A 17,951-nucleotide genomic window follows, 5' to 3' on the forward strand; every position below is an offset into this window, starting at 1 on the left:
TAATCATTGAAAAGAATTTAAACTTACTAGAGAAGTCAGTCCTTCATTATCAACAATCCAATCTTCCTTTTCAGCTAATCTCTTTATTTCTACAGGGAAAACAAGCACACAAGTACTTTTTATTACTATTATCTCATCAAACTTTATAGAGATAAAAATCTATAAAGGTTATGGTTTTTAATTGCTTTATATAGGTTTGTAAAAACTTGGTGAAAGCAGGGACAGAATATAATTCTGGTAGACTCAAGGATTTAAATGTGTACTATTCACTAGATTTTTATAGTAAAACATTAATGTAAATCAAATTTTTTACTGCATTGCCCAATTTGGAGAATGCTAGGCTAGGTTTACTGACAACTTTAGACAATGATTGATTACTTTTTCAGCACTCTTGATAATATTAAACATGTACAAAGTAAGCTATACAATATTTTTTCCTAAAATTTCTGATGATTCTGTTCTAATCATATACATTCCAAACGACGGCAGTATGACTCAGGGTAAAGGAATGCCACATGTCCAAACCTTTAGCACTGCAGGCTGTCTCCGGTCCCTGAGGGGAGGAGGTGATAAATTATGAGGACATGGCTCAGTTTCTCACCTGGATTCCACTCCCCTTCCATTATACAGTGTCCCCAATTCCATACAGATATGACCTTCCTACTTAAAATCCTGATGCATCATTTATAACAAGGTTCTTGATTGTTTTTGAATATATTTAACACCCAAAGGGCTGCTTTGTAAAGATAATCTTTATTGTTTTTCATGATTGTATGTAAAAAATCTTGAAAAATTCTACGAAGTATAAAGAAAATGAGCATCAGCTATAATTTCTACTACACAGAGAATTACTGTTAACAGTCTTTATGATTTTACATTGATATTTATAAATTAAAATTTAAAAATACACATATATATTTTCACAATTGGGATATTTAATATACATTTTATATCCTACTTAACATTTGCCATAAGGATGTTCTTATATCCTTAAAAATTTTTCAAGTATATCCATCTTAACTTCTGCATGGTCTGGCATCTCAAGTAAACAGATTTGGAAAGATATCCAAAAAAGAAAAAAGCTCTATTGGGCAGCTATAGATGATCTAAAATTTTCATATTTTGGGGCCGGCCCAGTGGCATGGTAGTTAAGTCTGTGCCCTCCGCTTTCATGGCCTGGGGTTCACAGGTTTGGATCCCGGGTGTAGACCTGGCACTGCTCGTCAGCCACACTGTTGAGGCATCCCATGTAGAATGGAAGAAGATTGGCACAGATGTTAGCTCAGTAACAATCTTCCTCAAGCAAAAAGAGGAAGATTGGCAACAGATGTTAGCTCAGGGCCAATCTTCTTACAAAAAAATAAATAAATAAAAGAAAGATTCGTATTTCTCTAAGAGCAATTTCCTCATTTTCAAGGTTTGGAAGCTGGAAAGCAACGGCATATTCAGATAATTGCTGTCTAGTACATCATCAATTTTTCTTAGCATACCTTCTGCTGTGTGTTGCAATGTGACCATCACACAACGTACTCGGAGATCCAAAATGAGATCCTGGATGGTCTGCAACATGTCATTAGGAATTTCGAGGGCAGTTAATGATTCATAAGTAAGCCTGTGAAACAAACACAACAAAACCAAAGTGAGGATAGTGGGATCTGGAAGCAATTCCCGTCATCATTTTGGCCATCCTATAATGATTCATTATGAAGCTTATAAGCTACAACATTATTTTGAAAACAAGGCGAACATAAGATCATAACAGGCATTATAATACAATAATAATTCTGAATTAATAAAAAAGATGCACATCCAGTATGACATTCTCATCAAACATAAGCACCAGGAAGGTCTAAGAGCTTAACTGCTAGATGATCTGTGGAAAAGACTGGAAGCAAAGGACACAGTCAAAGTCTTTGTTGAATGTATTAAAAATCATAGCCCATACTGAGGTCTTTCGCTTTTTTTCAACAAGATAAAAAAGTATCTACCACTTTTCAGGAGAATGTGTCCACATGTACCTCATGGTCTGGATGACATGAGCAAGCCACTGTCCGGAGAGCTCAGACTTTCCCTCCCAGCCTCCGTGCTGCCTGGCTCCGCCCTCCGAGATGCTGAGTGGGAGCAGGGCTCCGCGGACCAGCTTCACAAGACAGTGCATGACTTCCTGAATCATTTTCTAGACAATAAGGAACAAGCAAACTGCATTAAAAGCCACTCGCTTGATTAAATCAATGAAAAGAATCTACCTGGACAATGACGAGGATCTTGAACATAGATAAAGTCTTCTGGTAACTTTGGTGGAGAAAATCCTGCCCTATAGAAAAGTCTGTATACTTATCCTTAACCTACCTTAAAATCATTCTGTCTGTGCCTTACATTCTTTGATCTTTCAATCTGGCCAGACCTCTCAGCAGTCTTAAAAATTAAAAAAAAAAAAAAAAAAAATTAGTTGTCGTTAGAAATAATTTATAAAAATGTGAAATGCTTTAGCATTGTATATAAAGAGAGCATGAAATATGGTTAATATCTGATTAAGAGAAATGTGTAAGAAATAATCTAACTAAATGATAACTAATTAGAAAACTTTTAATATTCCAAGAAGAAGATATTCATCTTCCTAAAAGCTTCAAGTACAATTACCATAAATAAACCTAAGTATTAAGTTGAAACCATCTTTTTTTGTAGGTGAATTTCATATGCCATTTTCATCAACGATTTTCTATGATTAAACCTAGAAGCAGCACACCCAGAGTACCTTCTCAACATCACTTCTCATTAGCTACTACAGAGACAACAGCAAGAGTAAACTTGGGACTAATGTCTAGTACCTGACAGCATTCATTCCATTTCCCCGACAAATAGTAAGAACATAAGCATTGTATCTGGCATTTTGTTTTTAAAAAATTATAAATCACTGCTCTTCTCTCAGGGATTTTACAGCCATGTAGAGTCTGATAGCCACGCTTTCCTCTGATATTTCTTTCTCCTTAAAGTAATGTGTGGAAGACTGCCTTACATTGATTAAGAGAGAAATCTGTTCAATTGGTTTCAGTTAACTTCTTATTACCAAATTTTCTAATGACTAAATATTACATACAAAATGCCCTAGAAAGGCAAGCTTAGGAAACTTTCCAAATAAAGCAGGAACAAAATGACACAATGTAAAAGAAAATTCTGATACTTTATTAACATAATGCAAAAGTTATCCTTTCAAGTTAAATATACTTAGGCATTACTGGTTAGAGACATGTCAAGAGAACTTTCAAGCTAAGAACAATTGCATTATAAATGATGATACTGACTTTAAGTTAATTTTAAAACACAGGTGATGTTATATATATTTTATATATAAGCTAGAGAAACAGCGTATAGAATTGGTTTATATGATGAACATTATTGACACGACTGAGCAAAAGAAGGGTAAGGAATGCCGAATGTTCTCAGCAAATTATCAGACCTACCTGATAAACAGCGGTCAACATACACAGACACACACACCCCTTCAGGCTATAGTTTATACTCATTTTAAAATTTCATATTAGACTGTGCAGCTTTTCTTTTTTTCTTATCATTTTTTCTTTGTAGAAATCCACTTTTGCTTTGAAAGAACTAAAGTTTAGTTTTTGAAAAACTAAACCCAAACTTCACCATAAGCAAATTCCTAAGTTCACTGACCAACAACACTCAAAATTCTTTGTATACCAGGATTTAACTCAGAAATGCATGATTTTGTCCCTTTATTTTTAAGACAATGAGAAGTGACTGAAGTGTTTTCTGGCTGCAGCGAGAAGTGACCAGAGGTCTAGCGTCAGGAGCATGACCAGCAGGAGGAGGCTGCCCTGGCCCAGAGAGCACTGGCAGCGGCTCAGACTGGAGGAGGGGGACAGACAGCCCAGGAGGACGGCTTGGACACAGGCGTCCGAGGCAGCACAGACTGAGCCTGGCGACTGCACTGTGTGTTTAGCGCAAAAGAGGACACATCAAAAGTGACTCCCATCCAAGTCACAGTCACTCAGGTAAGTCCAAATGGCCCTGACTGTCTGTTAGCCTACTTCCCGTTTCTGTGACGTGTGCTGCTCTGATTCAAAATAACCATTCTGGTGACAGCGTGGCTGAGGTGTAGAAAAGCTAATGATGGCCCTGCTTGCCGAGGCCACAAATCTGTCCTCTAAGTGCTGCAGTTGAACAGGTCTTAGCCCCAGGCACTGCCTTCTCGGTTCTCTCTATACCTTCTCACTAATTTATTCTCACGGCTTCAAACACCATTTCTATCTAAGGCCTTCCTATTTTGGGTTCTGCCTCCAATTCCAACAGGCGTGTTGTGGGGGCTTACCCCCACCTCTAACAATTCTCCAGATACCGGCTGGGTGTCCTCCAATTCAACTCAGTTCTGATACTATCCACCTGGAGAGAGCATCAGATCCACCGGTTAAGGGCTCAGTCCTATGGCGACCAACCCCCTGCCCCTCCCCACACACATTTCAGATGCCAATCGCAAGCCCAGGTTGTCATCTGTCAGTCACGTGTCTGACTGTCACAACATGATTGGCTAGAGATTGGAGGTTCCCACCACCCCCTCCTCGCGTCCGATTAATTTGCTAGAGTGGCTCACAGAACTCAGGAAACCCATTCGCACCCTAGATTAACAGTTTATTATAAAAGGGCACAACTCAGGAATAGCCAGACAGAAAAGATACATAGGCAGGGTCTAGGGCAGGGCGTGGAGCTTCCACGCCCACGTGTTCACCAGCCCAGCTCTCTGAACTCCATCCTTCTGGGTTTGTCTGGAGGCTTCATTACATAGGCATGACTGATCAAAGGATTGGCCACTGGTGACTGTTCGACCTCCAGCCGGGGGACTGACAGCTCCAACCCTCTAACCCAACCCTGGTTCTCTGGGCAACGAGTCCCATCCTTAGGTGGCTGAAAAGCCATTAACATAGCGAAAGATACCTTTTACCACTCCTCAGGAAATTCCAAGGGTTTTAGGAGCTCTGTGCCAGAAACTGGGATGAAGACCAAATATATATTTCTTCTCAGAAATCACAATATCACACTTCTAGACTTATATCTCCAGCCCAAATCTTTCCTCTGAGACCCAGATTTGAATTTCTGATCGCCTACTTAACGTGTCTTCTTGAATAACTCACGGGAATCTCTCAAATCCAACACACTAAAAATGGAAAACTGATATTTTCCTCCAAATGTGTTCTTCCTCAAGTCTTTCTGACTTTGTAAATGGCATATCTACTCACTTGGGAGCCCAAATGGGAGCTACATCTGAATCCTTGTCCTCAGCTCCCTCCTCTGATCTATCAGTAAGTCAGGTCAATACTATTTCCAAACTACAAATGAAACCTATTTCATTCTCTCTCCAACTCCTCTGGCAAAACCTTAATCCACCCACCACCGTTTCCTGCCTGGACAGCCTCAATAGTTTTCCGGCTTTGACTTTTGTTCCGTGACAATTCACTCTTGAAAAGGCAACCAGAGTGGTCTTTTTGCAGTCAGATTACACCACCACTTGGAGTCCTTCCGTGGTTTCCCACCCACTTGGAGCACAAATTCCTCACCGTGGTCTATAAGGAGGCCTGTCTGCTGGCCCTGCCTGCTCCTCCAGCCTCAACTCTTGCTTCTCCTGACGCCCTCATCCCCTGCTTAGTACACTCGGATGTTGTGACTTTCTGTTTTCAAACATGCCAAGCTCCTCTCCTCAGCTTTGCGAGTGCATCCTCTCTGCCCAGTGCCTTTTCCCCTCGGGTCCTCTGTGGGGCAGTTTCCTTCTCATGCTTCAACATCACCTCCACAGAGAGACTTTCCCTCACCTCCATCCCCCTACTGAGAATCTATCTGAGGACCTTATTTGTTTCTTTTTATAGCCTTTACCAAAATTTAGGATGATTTCTTAAAACTTTATTTTGATTCATCTCCCCAGGAGGAGAGAGGTCATGTTTATCTTGGTCACTACTTTGCTTATATTGTACACATGCATTGTAAAATCTATGTGTGTGCACGAGTGCGTAACAGTACCTGGCACATAGAGGCTACTGAGGGTATTCAATAAACATCTGGTGAATGAAGGATCACCTAGGGTTTGGGCTCCTCGGGACCTCCTGGAATATATTTCAGAAAGCATGAGGGCCCTGAAGACTACTAGGTTTATCTGAAAGCCTTCTTTAAAAAACCTGAAGTCCTGGGTCTCCACATGGAGATTGGCCCTTTGAAGGGCATCTGCCAGGCACAACCCTGTGACATGCTCCTGAAAAGGCCAACAGACTCAGTGCTTCTCCTTGAGATTTCAGATGTCAACAAAAGGGACGAGCAGAGGTTTAAGAATTTTGCATAAATGTTGGAGGTTGGGAGGATTGTTGTAGGTGTGGAATTCAGACGCTGTGAGGAACCCAGCACCTACTGCGATGTCAGAGGCACAGAAGACTGGAATCCTGTAGGTGGAATCTGTGTTGAAGATCTTGTGATGGTTCATTCTGCGTTTCAACCTGACTGGGCCACAGGGTGGCGAGATAACTGGCTAACGCTATTCTAGGGGTGTCTGTGAGGGGTTTCTGCATGAGATTCACATTGGGATCAGTAGGCTGAGGAAGGCAGGCTGCCCTCCCTAGTGTGGGTGGGCCCATCCCAGCAGCAGAAGGCCTGAATAGAACAAAAGGGAAAAGGCTGACCCTCTTCTGAGTAAGGGAGAACCCCTGCTTGACTGCCTCCAGCTGGGAAACTGGCCGCTTTTCCAGCCTTTAGACAGAAACATCGGTGCTTCCTGGGTCTTGAGTCTGTTCCCTGCAGATCTGGGGACCTGCTAACCTCCATAATCACGCGAGCCAATTCCCTGCAGCACATCTCCGTCTCTTTACAAGTATAGCTGGAAACAGAACCACCAGCCTAACACAGATCCGGTTCAGTACAACGTGAAGGGAGGGACGAGACTCTGACAGAAGGCATGCTTGTCTCAGGGAAGGGTCATGCCAGTGTGAACTCAGTGTCCTGACTTTCAGGTAGTGTCTTTCTAGCAGTATCCACCACAGTACCTAGCACTGAACTTTTTGGACAGTGGGCTTGTTCAAGAGGAAGATTATTTCATAATCCCTTGTTCTGTGAAATATTTTTAAATCAAAGGTGAAAATCAATTGTTTAAAAAAAAATCTTATCAAAATTAAAGCTAAATTTTGCCCAAACAATTTTGCCCACCAAACAGGTGCTAATGAATGCATGATGACATCTACTGGACAGAATAATTTTGTAAACTTCAAGGACCTGTCTCCAAACTCATGAAAAGTGGAGGGGTGGGGGAATTAGTTGTAAGGCATATCTCTTGCAATTGCTAACCAAAAAATAGTCACTTATTGTTTTAATTTGATGATGAGTTGAACATCTCCAACACACTGAATTATGCAAGGTTTGCCCTATCTTTAAAAGCAAATCTAATTTTGGAACATAAAGTGCATTTTAACTTACATACTGTGAGTTACACAACTTTTTAAAATGCTGATTCCTAATGTTTAAAAATTACTTGAATGCTTTAAAAATTTTCACCTCAAAATACATCATATTTAAAATATATCTAAAGGTGAGATCTTAACCTACTATTAGCCATATCGTTAACTACAAACCTTAACTCCTTCCTGCACACACAGACCAAAACTCCTTTGTGGTGAGGCCAACGGCTGCATTTCACTGCTTTGATTCACATGTGTTACTTCACACGGGCGAGACTGGTTTGAAAAAGTGACTATTTTTTAAACTGTTGGAAACTCCATCTGAATCTGTAACGGATGGGCTCTTAATAAAACAAAATAGTTCTATAACAAGAAAAATAAGAAATTTCAAGCATATTGTGTTTAAATATTACAAAGCTTTCTTATATGAGATGAAGAGCCCACCATAAAAAGCCCCGAGCTCTCCCAGCATCCATTTCATCAGTTTTCTGGATCTCACTCCCAGGCTGAGACGAGCAGGTGCACTTTCCTAACTGCTCCATTCCTTTCTACTGCTCTTGCCTGTCTCTCTAGCTTTTCAACAGAAGCTAAATAGTTAGAAAAACATGCCCAAACCTGTAGAGCAAATTATACTTACTTAATAATTATTACTATAAACTTTTAAGGAAAGTTTATAAATATGAATAGGTAGAAATATCACAGTCATATCCAACTCAGTACAACTAATTAACATTATTATTCAGCGCTAACGTTGTTCCTAAGTTCTGAAGTAGCTCAGTTACTTTTCATCCTCAACCAAATATTTCATTTACATTTTTACCACAACTAGGATAACCTATAAGGAAGGAAAATATATTCCCTTTTCACTAAAACATCCTAGCCCAAAAACTCTTAGGAATTTTCTGAATTCTAAAAAGACTCGATAAGGCAACTACTGTCCACATGTGGCGGGCCACCTGTAGGACCCGATCCTACTGAAATGAAACACGTGGCTGGAAACAAATAATTAAGTTAAAACGCACCTCCTAAGGGACTGATCTTTAGACGAGGCAGTCCACCTTGAAGGGACTCAGCACCACTCCAGCAGCTCGCCGGCCCGGGATCTCCTCATTTCTACTACACTGTGCTCACTGACACCTGCTGTGTGCCAGGCCAGTAAGATTTCAAATAATGGAATAAATATTTATTCCAAATAATATGAGAAAATTCTTATTTCTCTGCCAGACTCTGTTATAAGCACTTCACTTATGTTAACTCATTTAATTCTCAAACCACCCCTACGGAAGGAGGCCCAGAGAAGTCAAGCTAGGCATAAGGTCACAGCCAATAAGTGATATATACTGGACATTCCTACTATAATACTAGTTAGTGTTCTGTAAGAAAAGCTGTGAACACTATCTGTCCAAGGCACCGGCATAGACGCGTCTGACCTTTCCAGGCCTCATGAGGGATCTGGTGAGAGAAGGAGCAGGTAAGAGGAGGAAGTTATGACCTGATATGAATATGAGTGGTGCGGCTGTCCCCACTGTGGCAGAGGGCGAGAAACCCAAACCTGTCTTCGCACCACGAGCCACACAACTCTCATTCAGCTGAGATGAATAAAAATGCGAGTCAATGGGGACATGTTCAAAAGCAGAACATTGAGAAAACTTTTTTCAGAAGACCAGAAAAACTGAAATTAAAGTACTCTCTTCCTCAGCCAGCTTAATAAGCCGCTCGGCATTTATGAAGGCAAGCCAAACTCCTCATTTATCCTATGGAAGACGGACCTTCTCTGTAGAGTTAACTTTTCAATCGACCTTTGCATAACCAAGCAATATAGCAGGGACATAAGGAAGTTGTGACACACATTATTTATTGCTAGAGTATCTGAATGTTCACTTATAAAGTACGGTCACACACCACCTAAGGATGTTTCAGTCAAGGACAGACCGCATAAACAACAGTGGTCCCATAAGATGAGTACACACAGCCTGGGTGTGCAGTAGACCGTACCATCTAGGTTTGTGTAAGTATACTCTGTGATATTTGCACAATGACGAAATCGCCTAAAGACGCGTTTCTCAGAACGCATCCCTGTCATTAAGCAACACATGACTGTATGGTAAGTGGTACGCTGCTGAAGTTAAAGGAAGAAAAATAGTGATAACCCACACCTAAGAGATTGGTGTTCTGCACTAAAGAGTTTGTTTTTTCTCACACTATTCTTTTTCTGTTTTTCATGCACTAAGTAAATTTTATGCTTTAGATAACTAACCATTCATATAAACAAGGATCTAAGGATCTATTAGGTTTAAAAGAAAAGTGACAGTGAGCAAATAAGAATTAAATATACAAAGAAAAATAAAACAACTCCAGAGACAAGCTCTATTTCTTTAACAGTCCCGTGACTGTATGTCCGTGGTCAAATGAGACTGGACGGGCTCCTGGAACACCAAGACTCCCAACCACTTCCCACCAAGGAAGGGAGGTCCTGAACCACAAAGTGTGCCTTGCTGTAAAAGAGCAAAAACGGTTTAGCCCTTTTCCACACTCACTTTCTGTGTTGACAAATGCAAAAAATGCAAGAAATAGCCTTCACCCTCAGGAAGATCCCTACCTCTCCCAGCTCTCAGGGCTGTGAAGAGTTCTCTGTGTAGACACGAAACCAGAGCTGGCCTCCCAGGTTCCCAAGGTGGCCTCCTTGGCAGCTTGAGGACAAGGGCATTACGTCTCTACTCCAGGACCCGGGGGCCTTTCACAGGGCACTAAAGTGAGCCTGCAAAGTGATGAGTCTGAGCTCCCTGTGCTATACACAGAAGTCAGTCATTACTTAATGTTCCTAATTTCTGTGCTACCAATTATATTATGCTTAAGCACTAAGTAAATGCGTGACCTATGAAAATGTGAAGGCTTATGACAACTTCGATAGGCTGATCCTATGGGGGACAGAAAACGGCATCTTTAAATTCTCTCCAACTAAGAAATTTTATAACTATATGGATTATTTCTGACCTGTGTGCAAGCTACAAACATTTTATCCTTGTTTCACCACTTGTTCATAGCCAAACACAGAATAATTTCATCCATAATTTGGCCTGACTGGCATTATACTCAATTCAGAATCCTTGAAAATATTTTGTTCCTTTTTTCCTTTAATTGACTCTCATTTAATCCTCACAACCACCTTTTGAGATAGAGACACTTATATTCTCTTCACACAGTTGAGGATACTGAGTCCAGACACTTAAGTAACTTGTTCATGGTCATACAGCTATTAAGTGATAGGGCTTTATGGCACTTTTAACTAATCGTAAAATATCTGACAATAGTCATAGCTTTGGGCCTCCAAGGTTTTCAAACAGTCAATTCAAAATGTAGTATCTTTAAGACTAGAAATTCACAACGAGTTTGCTACATCTATAGTCAAATTTGTATACATACCTCACTGAAAAGGCTTCCATTAACATATGAAATCCAGAGTTTCCAGAAGTTAGGCAGCTGACTTAAAACAAGCTTGGTCAATTTTTCAACAAATGCCACCCGGTGGGGAGTTTTGTACCTCCATGCTAAGGAGAAGAAAGAATAAAATACTCTCAATAGGGTTTTGAATCAGGAATAGAAATCTGCTTGAGCACAGTGCTGCCCCCCAACAAGTGGGCCCCACTCCTCCCACTCTGGCTGCAGAGCTTTAACTTGCTGACTGACCAATACTCCTTTTCTCACATTACACTCCCAGGCCCGCGGGCACAGAGCACATGTCAAGCAGAGGTCCTTGCCCTGCTCGGCAGGGCAGACAGAGCAGGAGGGCACAGCAGCAGAAGTGGGAGCCTCAAAGATGAGGGTGCTTTGGCTTTTCAGCCTTGTCTTCAGGATGCTATACTTCTCTTCAAAAAGTCAGGCAAGGGCAGGGCTGCCCCATGCCAACAATTAAATGAGAGTTACTGTCAACCTGTTAGAGACGCAACCATGCACCCTACGTGGCAAATACTCAGTGAGGAATCAAGCCATCAGAAAGGAACATACTCAAGCACAATCATGTAATGAATAAGTCTTCCCATAACAAAGAAAATTAAGAAAAAACAAAAATATTGAAGCCTCTTTGGCTACATATCATTTAATGCAGTTATTGTAGTAAGCGAGAAATGAGTTCTTAGAGGTTTCTTATCGGATGAATAGGTTCACAGGAACAAAACCAAACGTAGTAATTCAGTGAGCATTAGTCATTTTCCAGTCTCTTCCATCTTCACCGCACTCTTTCCTGTGTCCGCGTCCTTCCGAGCCCTGCTGCCTGGCCCTGCTGGGCTGCCTCAGAGCCTCCAGCAGGAGCAGGGCACAGGCACCCCAACTGCCCAGTTTCACAGTAATGATCAGGACGCTTCGGGGCCCACGTCTGACTTCTATTCAACAACTCCAAAGGCAAGTCAGAGAAGGGGCTTTCATTAACTCCTTCACCAACTGCCAGCTTCCCTTCAGAACACTCCTAGGCAGAAAGTTCTGTTGCTGCTATTATTGTTGTTATTCTAGTGGGGGGAAGGTGGATTTTATTTATTCTAAAATGTTTAGTAATTTTCTAAAGAGACAATATATGGTTAGAAAAGAAAACTTAAAAAGTGTACAGTGAAAAGTCTATGAGGGGGCACATGAGCCCACCCTCATTGCCCACGTGCCCAGTTCCCAACTTCGGCCCCAAGAAACCACTGTTATCAGTTTCTTGTGATTCTTTCTGAAATGCCTTTTATATACACAATTAAAAATAAACACGTATCCTCCACTCACCACCCAGAAGCTCTCTTACACAAATGAAAGCAAACTAAACACACTCTTTTGACACTTGGCTTTTTTTCATTTAACAATGGATCCTGGAGTTCTTCCGTATTCATACATCAGACGCTTCCTCCCTTTCTACCCACAGTTACATAGCAGTTCATGTTCTGGATGCATCATAATTTAACAAGTCCCCTTGTAACGGACAAGACTGTTTCCACCTTTTGCAGTTAAAAATAATGCTTCAACCAACAACTTTGTTACCTACATCTTTGAGCACATGTACAAGTAAGAGTGTAGAACACTTTCTCAGAACAGGGAGTGCTGGGTCCCAGAGTGCACGGAGCTGTAGTTCTGACAGGTATCATTAAATCGACCTCTACAGGGATTATTTACATACCCGCTAGCAACAATGGAAGTGGCAGCTTCCTTACAACCTCGCCAATGAACAAATCAAATACACAAAACCCAAAACAACAAACACCTGGGGTTTTTGCCAAACGGATATGTCACTATAGTATTACATTGCCTTTTAATTTTTATCATGAACAAGGTTGCATAGCTAGTACCTATTCATACGCTTAAGAACCATTCAGACTTCCTCTTTGCGGCCTGTAGAGCCTCTTTATTTATTAGGCATATTAGCCCTTTGTCTATGTTATGAGCTGTGGGAAAAGCTTTAAATTCAGTTGTGACCTATGTGAACAGCATGGTTCTTTATTTGGGGCACACCGTAAATGTGTACTTGTTCCTTCAGCCACTATCTACTGACTGTTCACAGTGCGCTGATCCTGCGGCTGCACCCCAAGGTCGATGCTCCTCACCACTCACGCTGAACAGGGCAGGTCTCCACCTCACAGAGCCTACAACTGAATGGACAGCCAACGAAAGGAGCCCTAATCGTATGTGATATGAGTCTAATGAGATAAGAGGTATATTTCATCTGGAGACAGAGCTGAAACAGACACACTAAGTATAGATAAACACTAACTGCTTTCCAAATGGCAGGCAGCACGCTACACAGCGTAAGCCCCAGGCCGGTATGTTATGGGCCAATGACAAGGTAAGAAATAGGACAAGAAAACCTAAAATCTGAAGTATTGGAAGACCTGCCTCATATGGTAGGAAGCAGACTCGTACATGGTACCTTCCCCCAAATTAATGTTGCAAGAGATCTGACCTCCACTTTGCAGCTATATTGACCATTATTTTGCACATCCATATTGTGAGAAACACATCTGGCATCCTTTGTCACAGATTCCTTGCAGGGCTTGTTTGCTAGGAAATCAAAGTAAAAGCAACATAAGCGAAACCCAGGTCCCCACTGGCTCTGAAGTCGGACAAGCTCTTTGTGTGGTCTGGGCTGGCTTACCACCCATCCTTGTTTTCCACATACACAGAGATTTTCTACGTATCCACTCAGCCTCAAAGATCAGTCTGTCATGGAGAATGCCTCCATCCCAAAGAAAAATAGTGGACACTGCCTTTTCACAAATTTACCAGAAAAATTCTCTAAAAACCACAAAATAAACAAAGGAAACTCAGCTTCTCTCTCATTAAAACCATTAATTAATAAGTATTCTAACTGAAACAATTTTAAAATAGGAAAAGCACCTGGACAAATATAAATAAAAACATAAACCAATTCCAAAAGGCTTCCTAAAAGATTCCTTCAGCTGAATCTTTTTATGGCAGATTAATTGGTAAAATTATTTTGTCTGAGTTCACCACAGTATGGAGTGTTAATACAGCTGCTCAACAGTATCGCCAGACAACCACACTGAGCTGGAAGTCTTGCAGTTACTTAAACGTGCTGGCACTCATCAGGGTTCTTCAAAAGTGGACAGGTTCCTGCAGCCTCCTGCCCAATGAGAGAGCAGTCCTCAGTCCGTGGTTCATTTAGTCTCTCTACTACCAGCAGACTCTTTATGCCTATGTGTGTGTGTGAGTAAGGAGAGACCTTCTCCCTCATTCCTTGTCTAACTCATTCAAATTCTGATTATTATAACTGAAAAATTATTTTGGATTTCCTTTTTTACTGAATCCACCATGTCCTGGTTAAATTCCCACATGCTGTATCACCGACAGAAAAACTTCAAGAGTTATTTCCTAAGACTGATGAAAAGAACTAAGGGGATATGGCAGGAATGTCCAATTTTTTTCAATGAAAATCACAAAGTACATAGTCTCATAAATTTTGCTTTGATCACAAAGTCAAGAATGAGCTTCCACAACTTTATTCACACCTATTGTTTCCAGTAAGCAATCCTTCCTAATGTTCTAATTTCAAGTAAAAATTTTAGGGAAATTAAACGTGAATTATTTTCCTTCCACTTCTATCCATACTGAAGTAATAAGGATTGGATTTGACCTCCAGTAATAAATAACCAGAAAATTAGGAGAAAAAATACATATAAAAACAACTGTTTTCGGGGCTGGCCCCGTGGCCGAGTGGTTGAGTTTGCGCGCTCCGCTGCAGGCAGCCCAGTGTTTCGTTGGTTCAAATCCTGGGCGCGGACATGGCACTGCTCGTCAAACCAAGCTGAGGCAGCATCCCACATGCCACAATTAGAAGGACCCACAACGGAGAATATACAACTATGTACCGGGGGGCTTTGGGGAGAAAAAGGAAAAATAAAATCTTTAAAAAAAAAAAAAAAAAAACAACTGTTTTCAAACATTGACAATAGGCAGCACAGGACTGTGACCCCTAAGGGAAGAGACACACATGTTGAGCCCACCGTCGCCCTGGCTTATGGCCTGCAGACAATTTCTAGACAACAGAGGCAAAGGGAAGAGGAAACTAAACACTGACCTGTGCCCTATAACTTATTAAAAAATCACATAGCATTTCTTTAATGTACAGGGAAAAATTCATTTTAATTATTTAAATTTAATTACTGGGTAGCTGCTTAATAAGTAGAAGAGATGATGATTGGTAATACTTAACGGCAGTTACACAACTAATTATGGAATTTTCCAAGAGAAAATGTTTGAAATTACACAAGCACAAATTTAAAAAACAAAGTGGGGCTAGAGATACTTACTATCATCCCGGCTGGACTGGAAGCTGCTGCCCCTCGTCAGTGACGCCGTCTGACTAAGGTGACCCAACACCGAGGGCCGCACATCGTTATCCAGGTCGATCATGGGACTGTGAAGGCCTGGAGTACCTGGAGGACAGAGGCGACACCTCCATATATTACATCTATCCTTATTTAGCTGATTTAATGGACTACTTTGCTGAGTTATTTCTTGCTCAATTGTTCCATTCTTTTATTTATTTATTTATTCGAGGAAGATTAGCCCTGAGCTAACATCTGCCACCCATCCTCCTCTTTTTGCTGACGAAGAGTAGCCCTGAGCCAACATCCATGCCCATCTTCCTCTAGTTTATATGTGGGATGCCTGCCACAGCACGGCTTGACAAGCGGTGCCTAGGTCACGCCCAGGATCCAAACTGGTGAACCCTGGGCCACCGAAGTGGAGCATGTGAACTCAACTGCTATGCCACCCGACTGGCCCCTCCATTCTTTTAAATAAAACATTTACTAAGCAAAATAAAAAGTAATTTCTCTAGGGGCTGGCCCAGTGGTGTAGTGGTTGAGTTTGCATGCTCCCCTTCAGCGGCCTGGGGTTCGCCCGTTCAGATCCTGGGTGCCAGCCTACGTACCGCTTGGCAAGCCGTGCTGTGGCAGGCGTCCCACATATAAAGTAGAGGAAGATGGGCACGGATGTTAGCTCAGGGCCAGTATTCCTCAGCAAAAAGAGGAGGACTGACAGCAGCTGTTACCTCAGGGCTAATCTCCCACAAACAAACAAATAAATAAATATTTTCTCCAAATAGCTTTTAAAAGTCATCCCCACATCTTCTTTATCCATTCATCCATTGATGGGCACTTAAGTGTCTTCTGAGTCTTGCCTATTGTGAATAATGCTGCCAAGGTTATCAGAGGGGAAGGCAGTGGGGGTGGGCAAAATAGGTAAAGGGGGACCTATTTATGGTGACAGACAGAAGCTAGACTTGCTGGTGAACAACACAAGGCAGCCTATACAAAAGTCGAAATATAATGATGTACACTTGAAATTAATATAACGTTCTAAACCAATGTGACCTCAATAAGATAAATTTTTAAAAATTAAAAAAAAAAAAATAAAAGGAAACTCAGCCCGTCAGGAAAACCAAACCAAAACAAAACAAAAAAACAGAAAGAAAGCTCAGCTGTTCCCACCACGACAAATGACCGATTCAGAGGATTCAACCCATCGCTCTGGCTTAACATCCAGATATGACAAACCATCGAGGGAAACGTATGTATCATTTTAGAACAACGTTATGCAAAATGGGAGTGGGCGGAGGTGTTTCTATAAACATAAAAATCAGGAGGAGAAATCATTTTTTAAAAAACAACTTTGCACTTGGAAACAAAGTCATGGAGTTCTGACTCTCCTTTAATGACACAGACCTGTAGCATAAATCTTTGACTTCTCCCTTAAAATTTAAATCCCCAAATGCCATGATGTCTTTCTTTGGGACGTGGGATTTGATTCCCTATTTCTATTCCGGATGCCAGCACCTAGTTTGGATCCTTTTCACCTCACACTAACATTTCAGAAGCCTAACATTCGAGCACTGTCAAGAAATTCTCTTTATTGTCTTCGGTTAGTATCATTGAAATACTGCTTTCTTGACTGTTTTCTCAGAAGCCTTCCAGAAAACCCTCAGAATTCCAATCTAATTATCCTAAGAACCAGAAAACATTTTCTCTAAAATGGATCTCCAGAGCTATTAGGAATGGAATCCTATGTTGCCAAAAGACTTAATTACATGTTGGCTTTAAGTGGTAAAATTTGCCTTGTCAGTCTACACAGGTACCTGTAACCACTACTCTGAGCTCTTTAGCTGAGCATTCAAAGACCCTCAAAACAAAGTGAATTCAATAAATATTTTAGGAGTATTTACCATCATAGGACACAAATATTCTCCCTATGAAAATGCATCTTGGGGCTGGCCCCGTGGCCGAGTGGTTAAGTTCGCGCGCTCCGCTGCAGGCGGCCCAGTGTTTCGTTGGTTCGAATCCTGGGCGCGGACATGGCACTGCTCATCAGACCACGCTGAGGCAGCGTCCCACATGCCACAACTAGAAGAACCCACAACGAAGAATACACAACTATGTACCAGGGGGCTTTGGGGAGAAAAAGGAAAAAATAAAATCTTTGAAAAAAAAAAAAAAAAGAAAATGCATCTTACCTTTTCCTGCCTTACTTCCTATCCTTTCTACCTGAAAGGCCTTACACATCCTTCATCCACTTAAATGCTCATCCTTAAAAATGCAACTTGAATTACAGTTACTCCATGAAGTCACCTCTTACTATTCCAGCTCAAAGTGTTATCTCTCTTCACCCTCTGACAGCAGTTAAAATGTACATAGTTTAGTTGACTTCACAATCTACCTTCTATTGTTAACAGCTAAGTATCGCCTATCTCCAAATCAGAATATTATCTTCTCAGGGTTAAGGATTAAGTATTAAATCTCCATCCACAGTCACTGCACCTTCCGCAAAGAACTCCCTCAATATACTGAGTGACTGATACTAAATTATTCAATAAGAACTTTACTCCTTCCTTTACATCTTAGTAGAATATTCAAAGCTTATAGATTTGTTTTCAGGTACAAAAGATACAACACATTTATAAAATAATAATTGTATGCCACTGATAATGTTAGGCATTCAATAACGCTGAACAAGTATTAT

General features: G+C 41.1%; 1 protein-coding gene across 39 annotated transcripts in view; it reads right to left on the minus strand.

Moving 5' to 3' along the window:
• Positions 1-17,951, minus strand: part of EXOC2 (exocyst complex component 2) — a 206,597-nt gene that overhangs the window by 74,438 nt on the left and 114,208 nt on the right. For all 39 annotated transcript variants that reach the window (XM_070244020.1, XM_070244032.1, XM_070244019.1 and 36 more), the window contains 6 exons: positions 15,242-15,367; positions 10,872-10,996; positions 2,350-2,415; positions 2,019-2,176; positions 1,491-1,612; positions 28-89 (listed from right to left, as the gene is read on the minus strand). In XM_070244020.1, coding sequence (XP_070100121.1) covers positions 28-89; positions 1,491-1,612; positions 2,019-2,176; positions 2,350-2,415; positions 10,872-10,996; positions 15,242-15,367 — 659 coding nt within the window. The remainder of the gene's footprint in view (positions 1-27; positions 90-1,490; positions 1,613-2,018; positions 2,177-2,349; positions 2,416-10,871; positions 10,997-15,241; positions 15,368-17,951) is intronic.

This window comes from Equus caballus, chromosome 20, assembly GCF_041296265.1.
Source record: "Equus caballus isolate H_3958 breed thoroughbred chromosome 20, TB-T2T, whole genome shotgun sequence".
In the NCBI taxonomy this organism is placed as follows: Eukaryota; Metazoa; Chordata; class Mammalia; order Perissodactyla; family Equidae; genus Equus; species Equus caballus.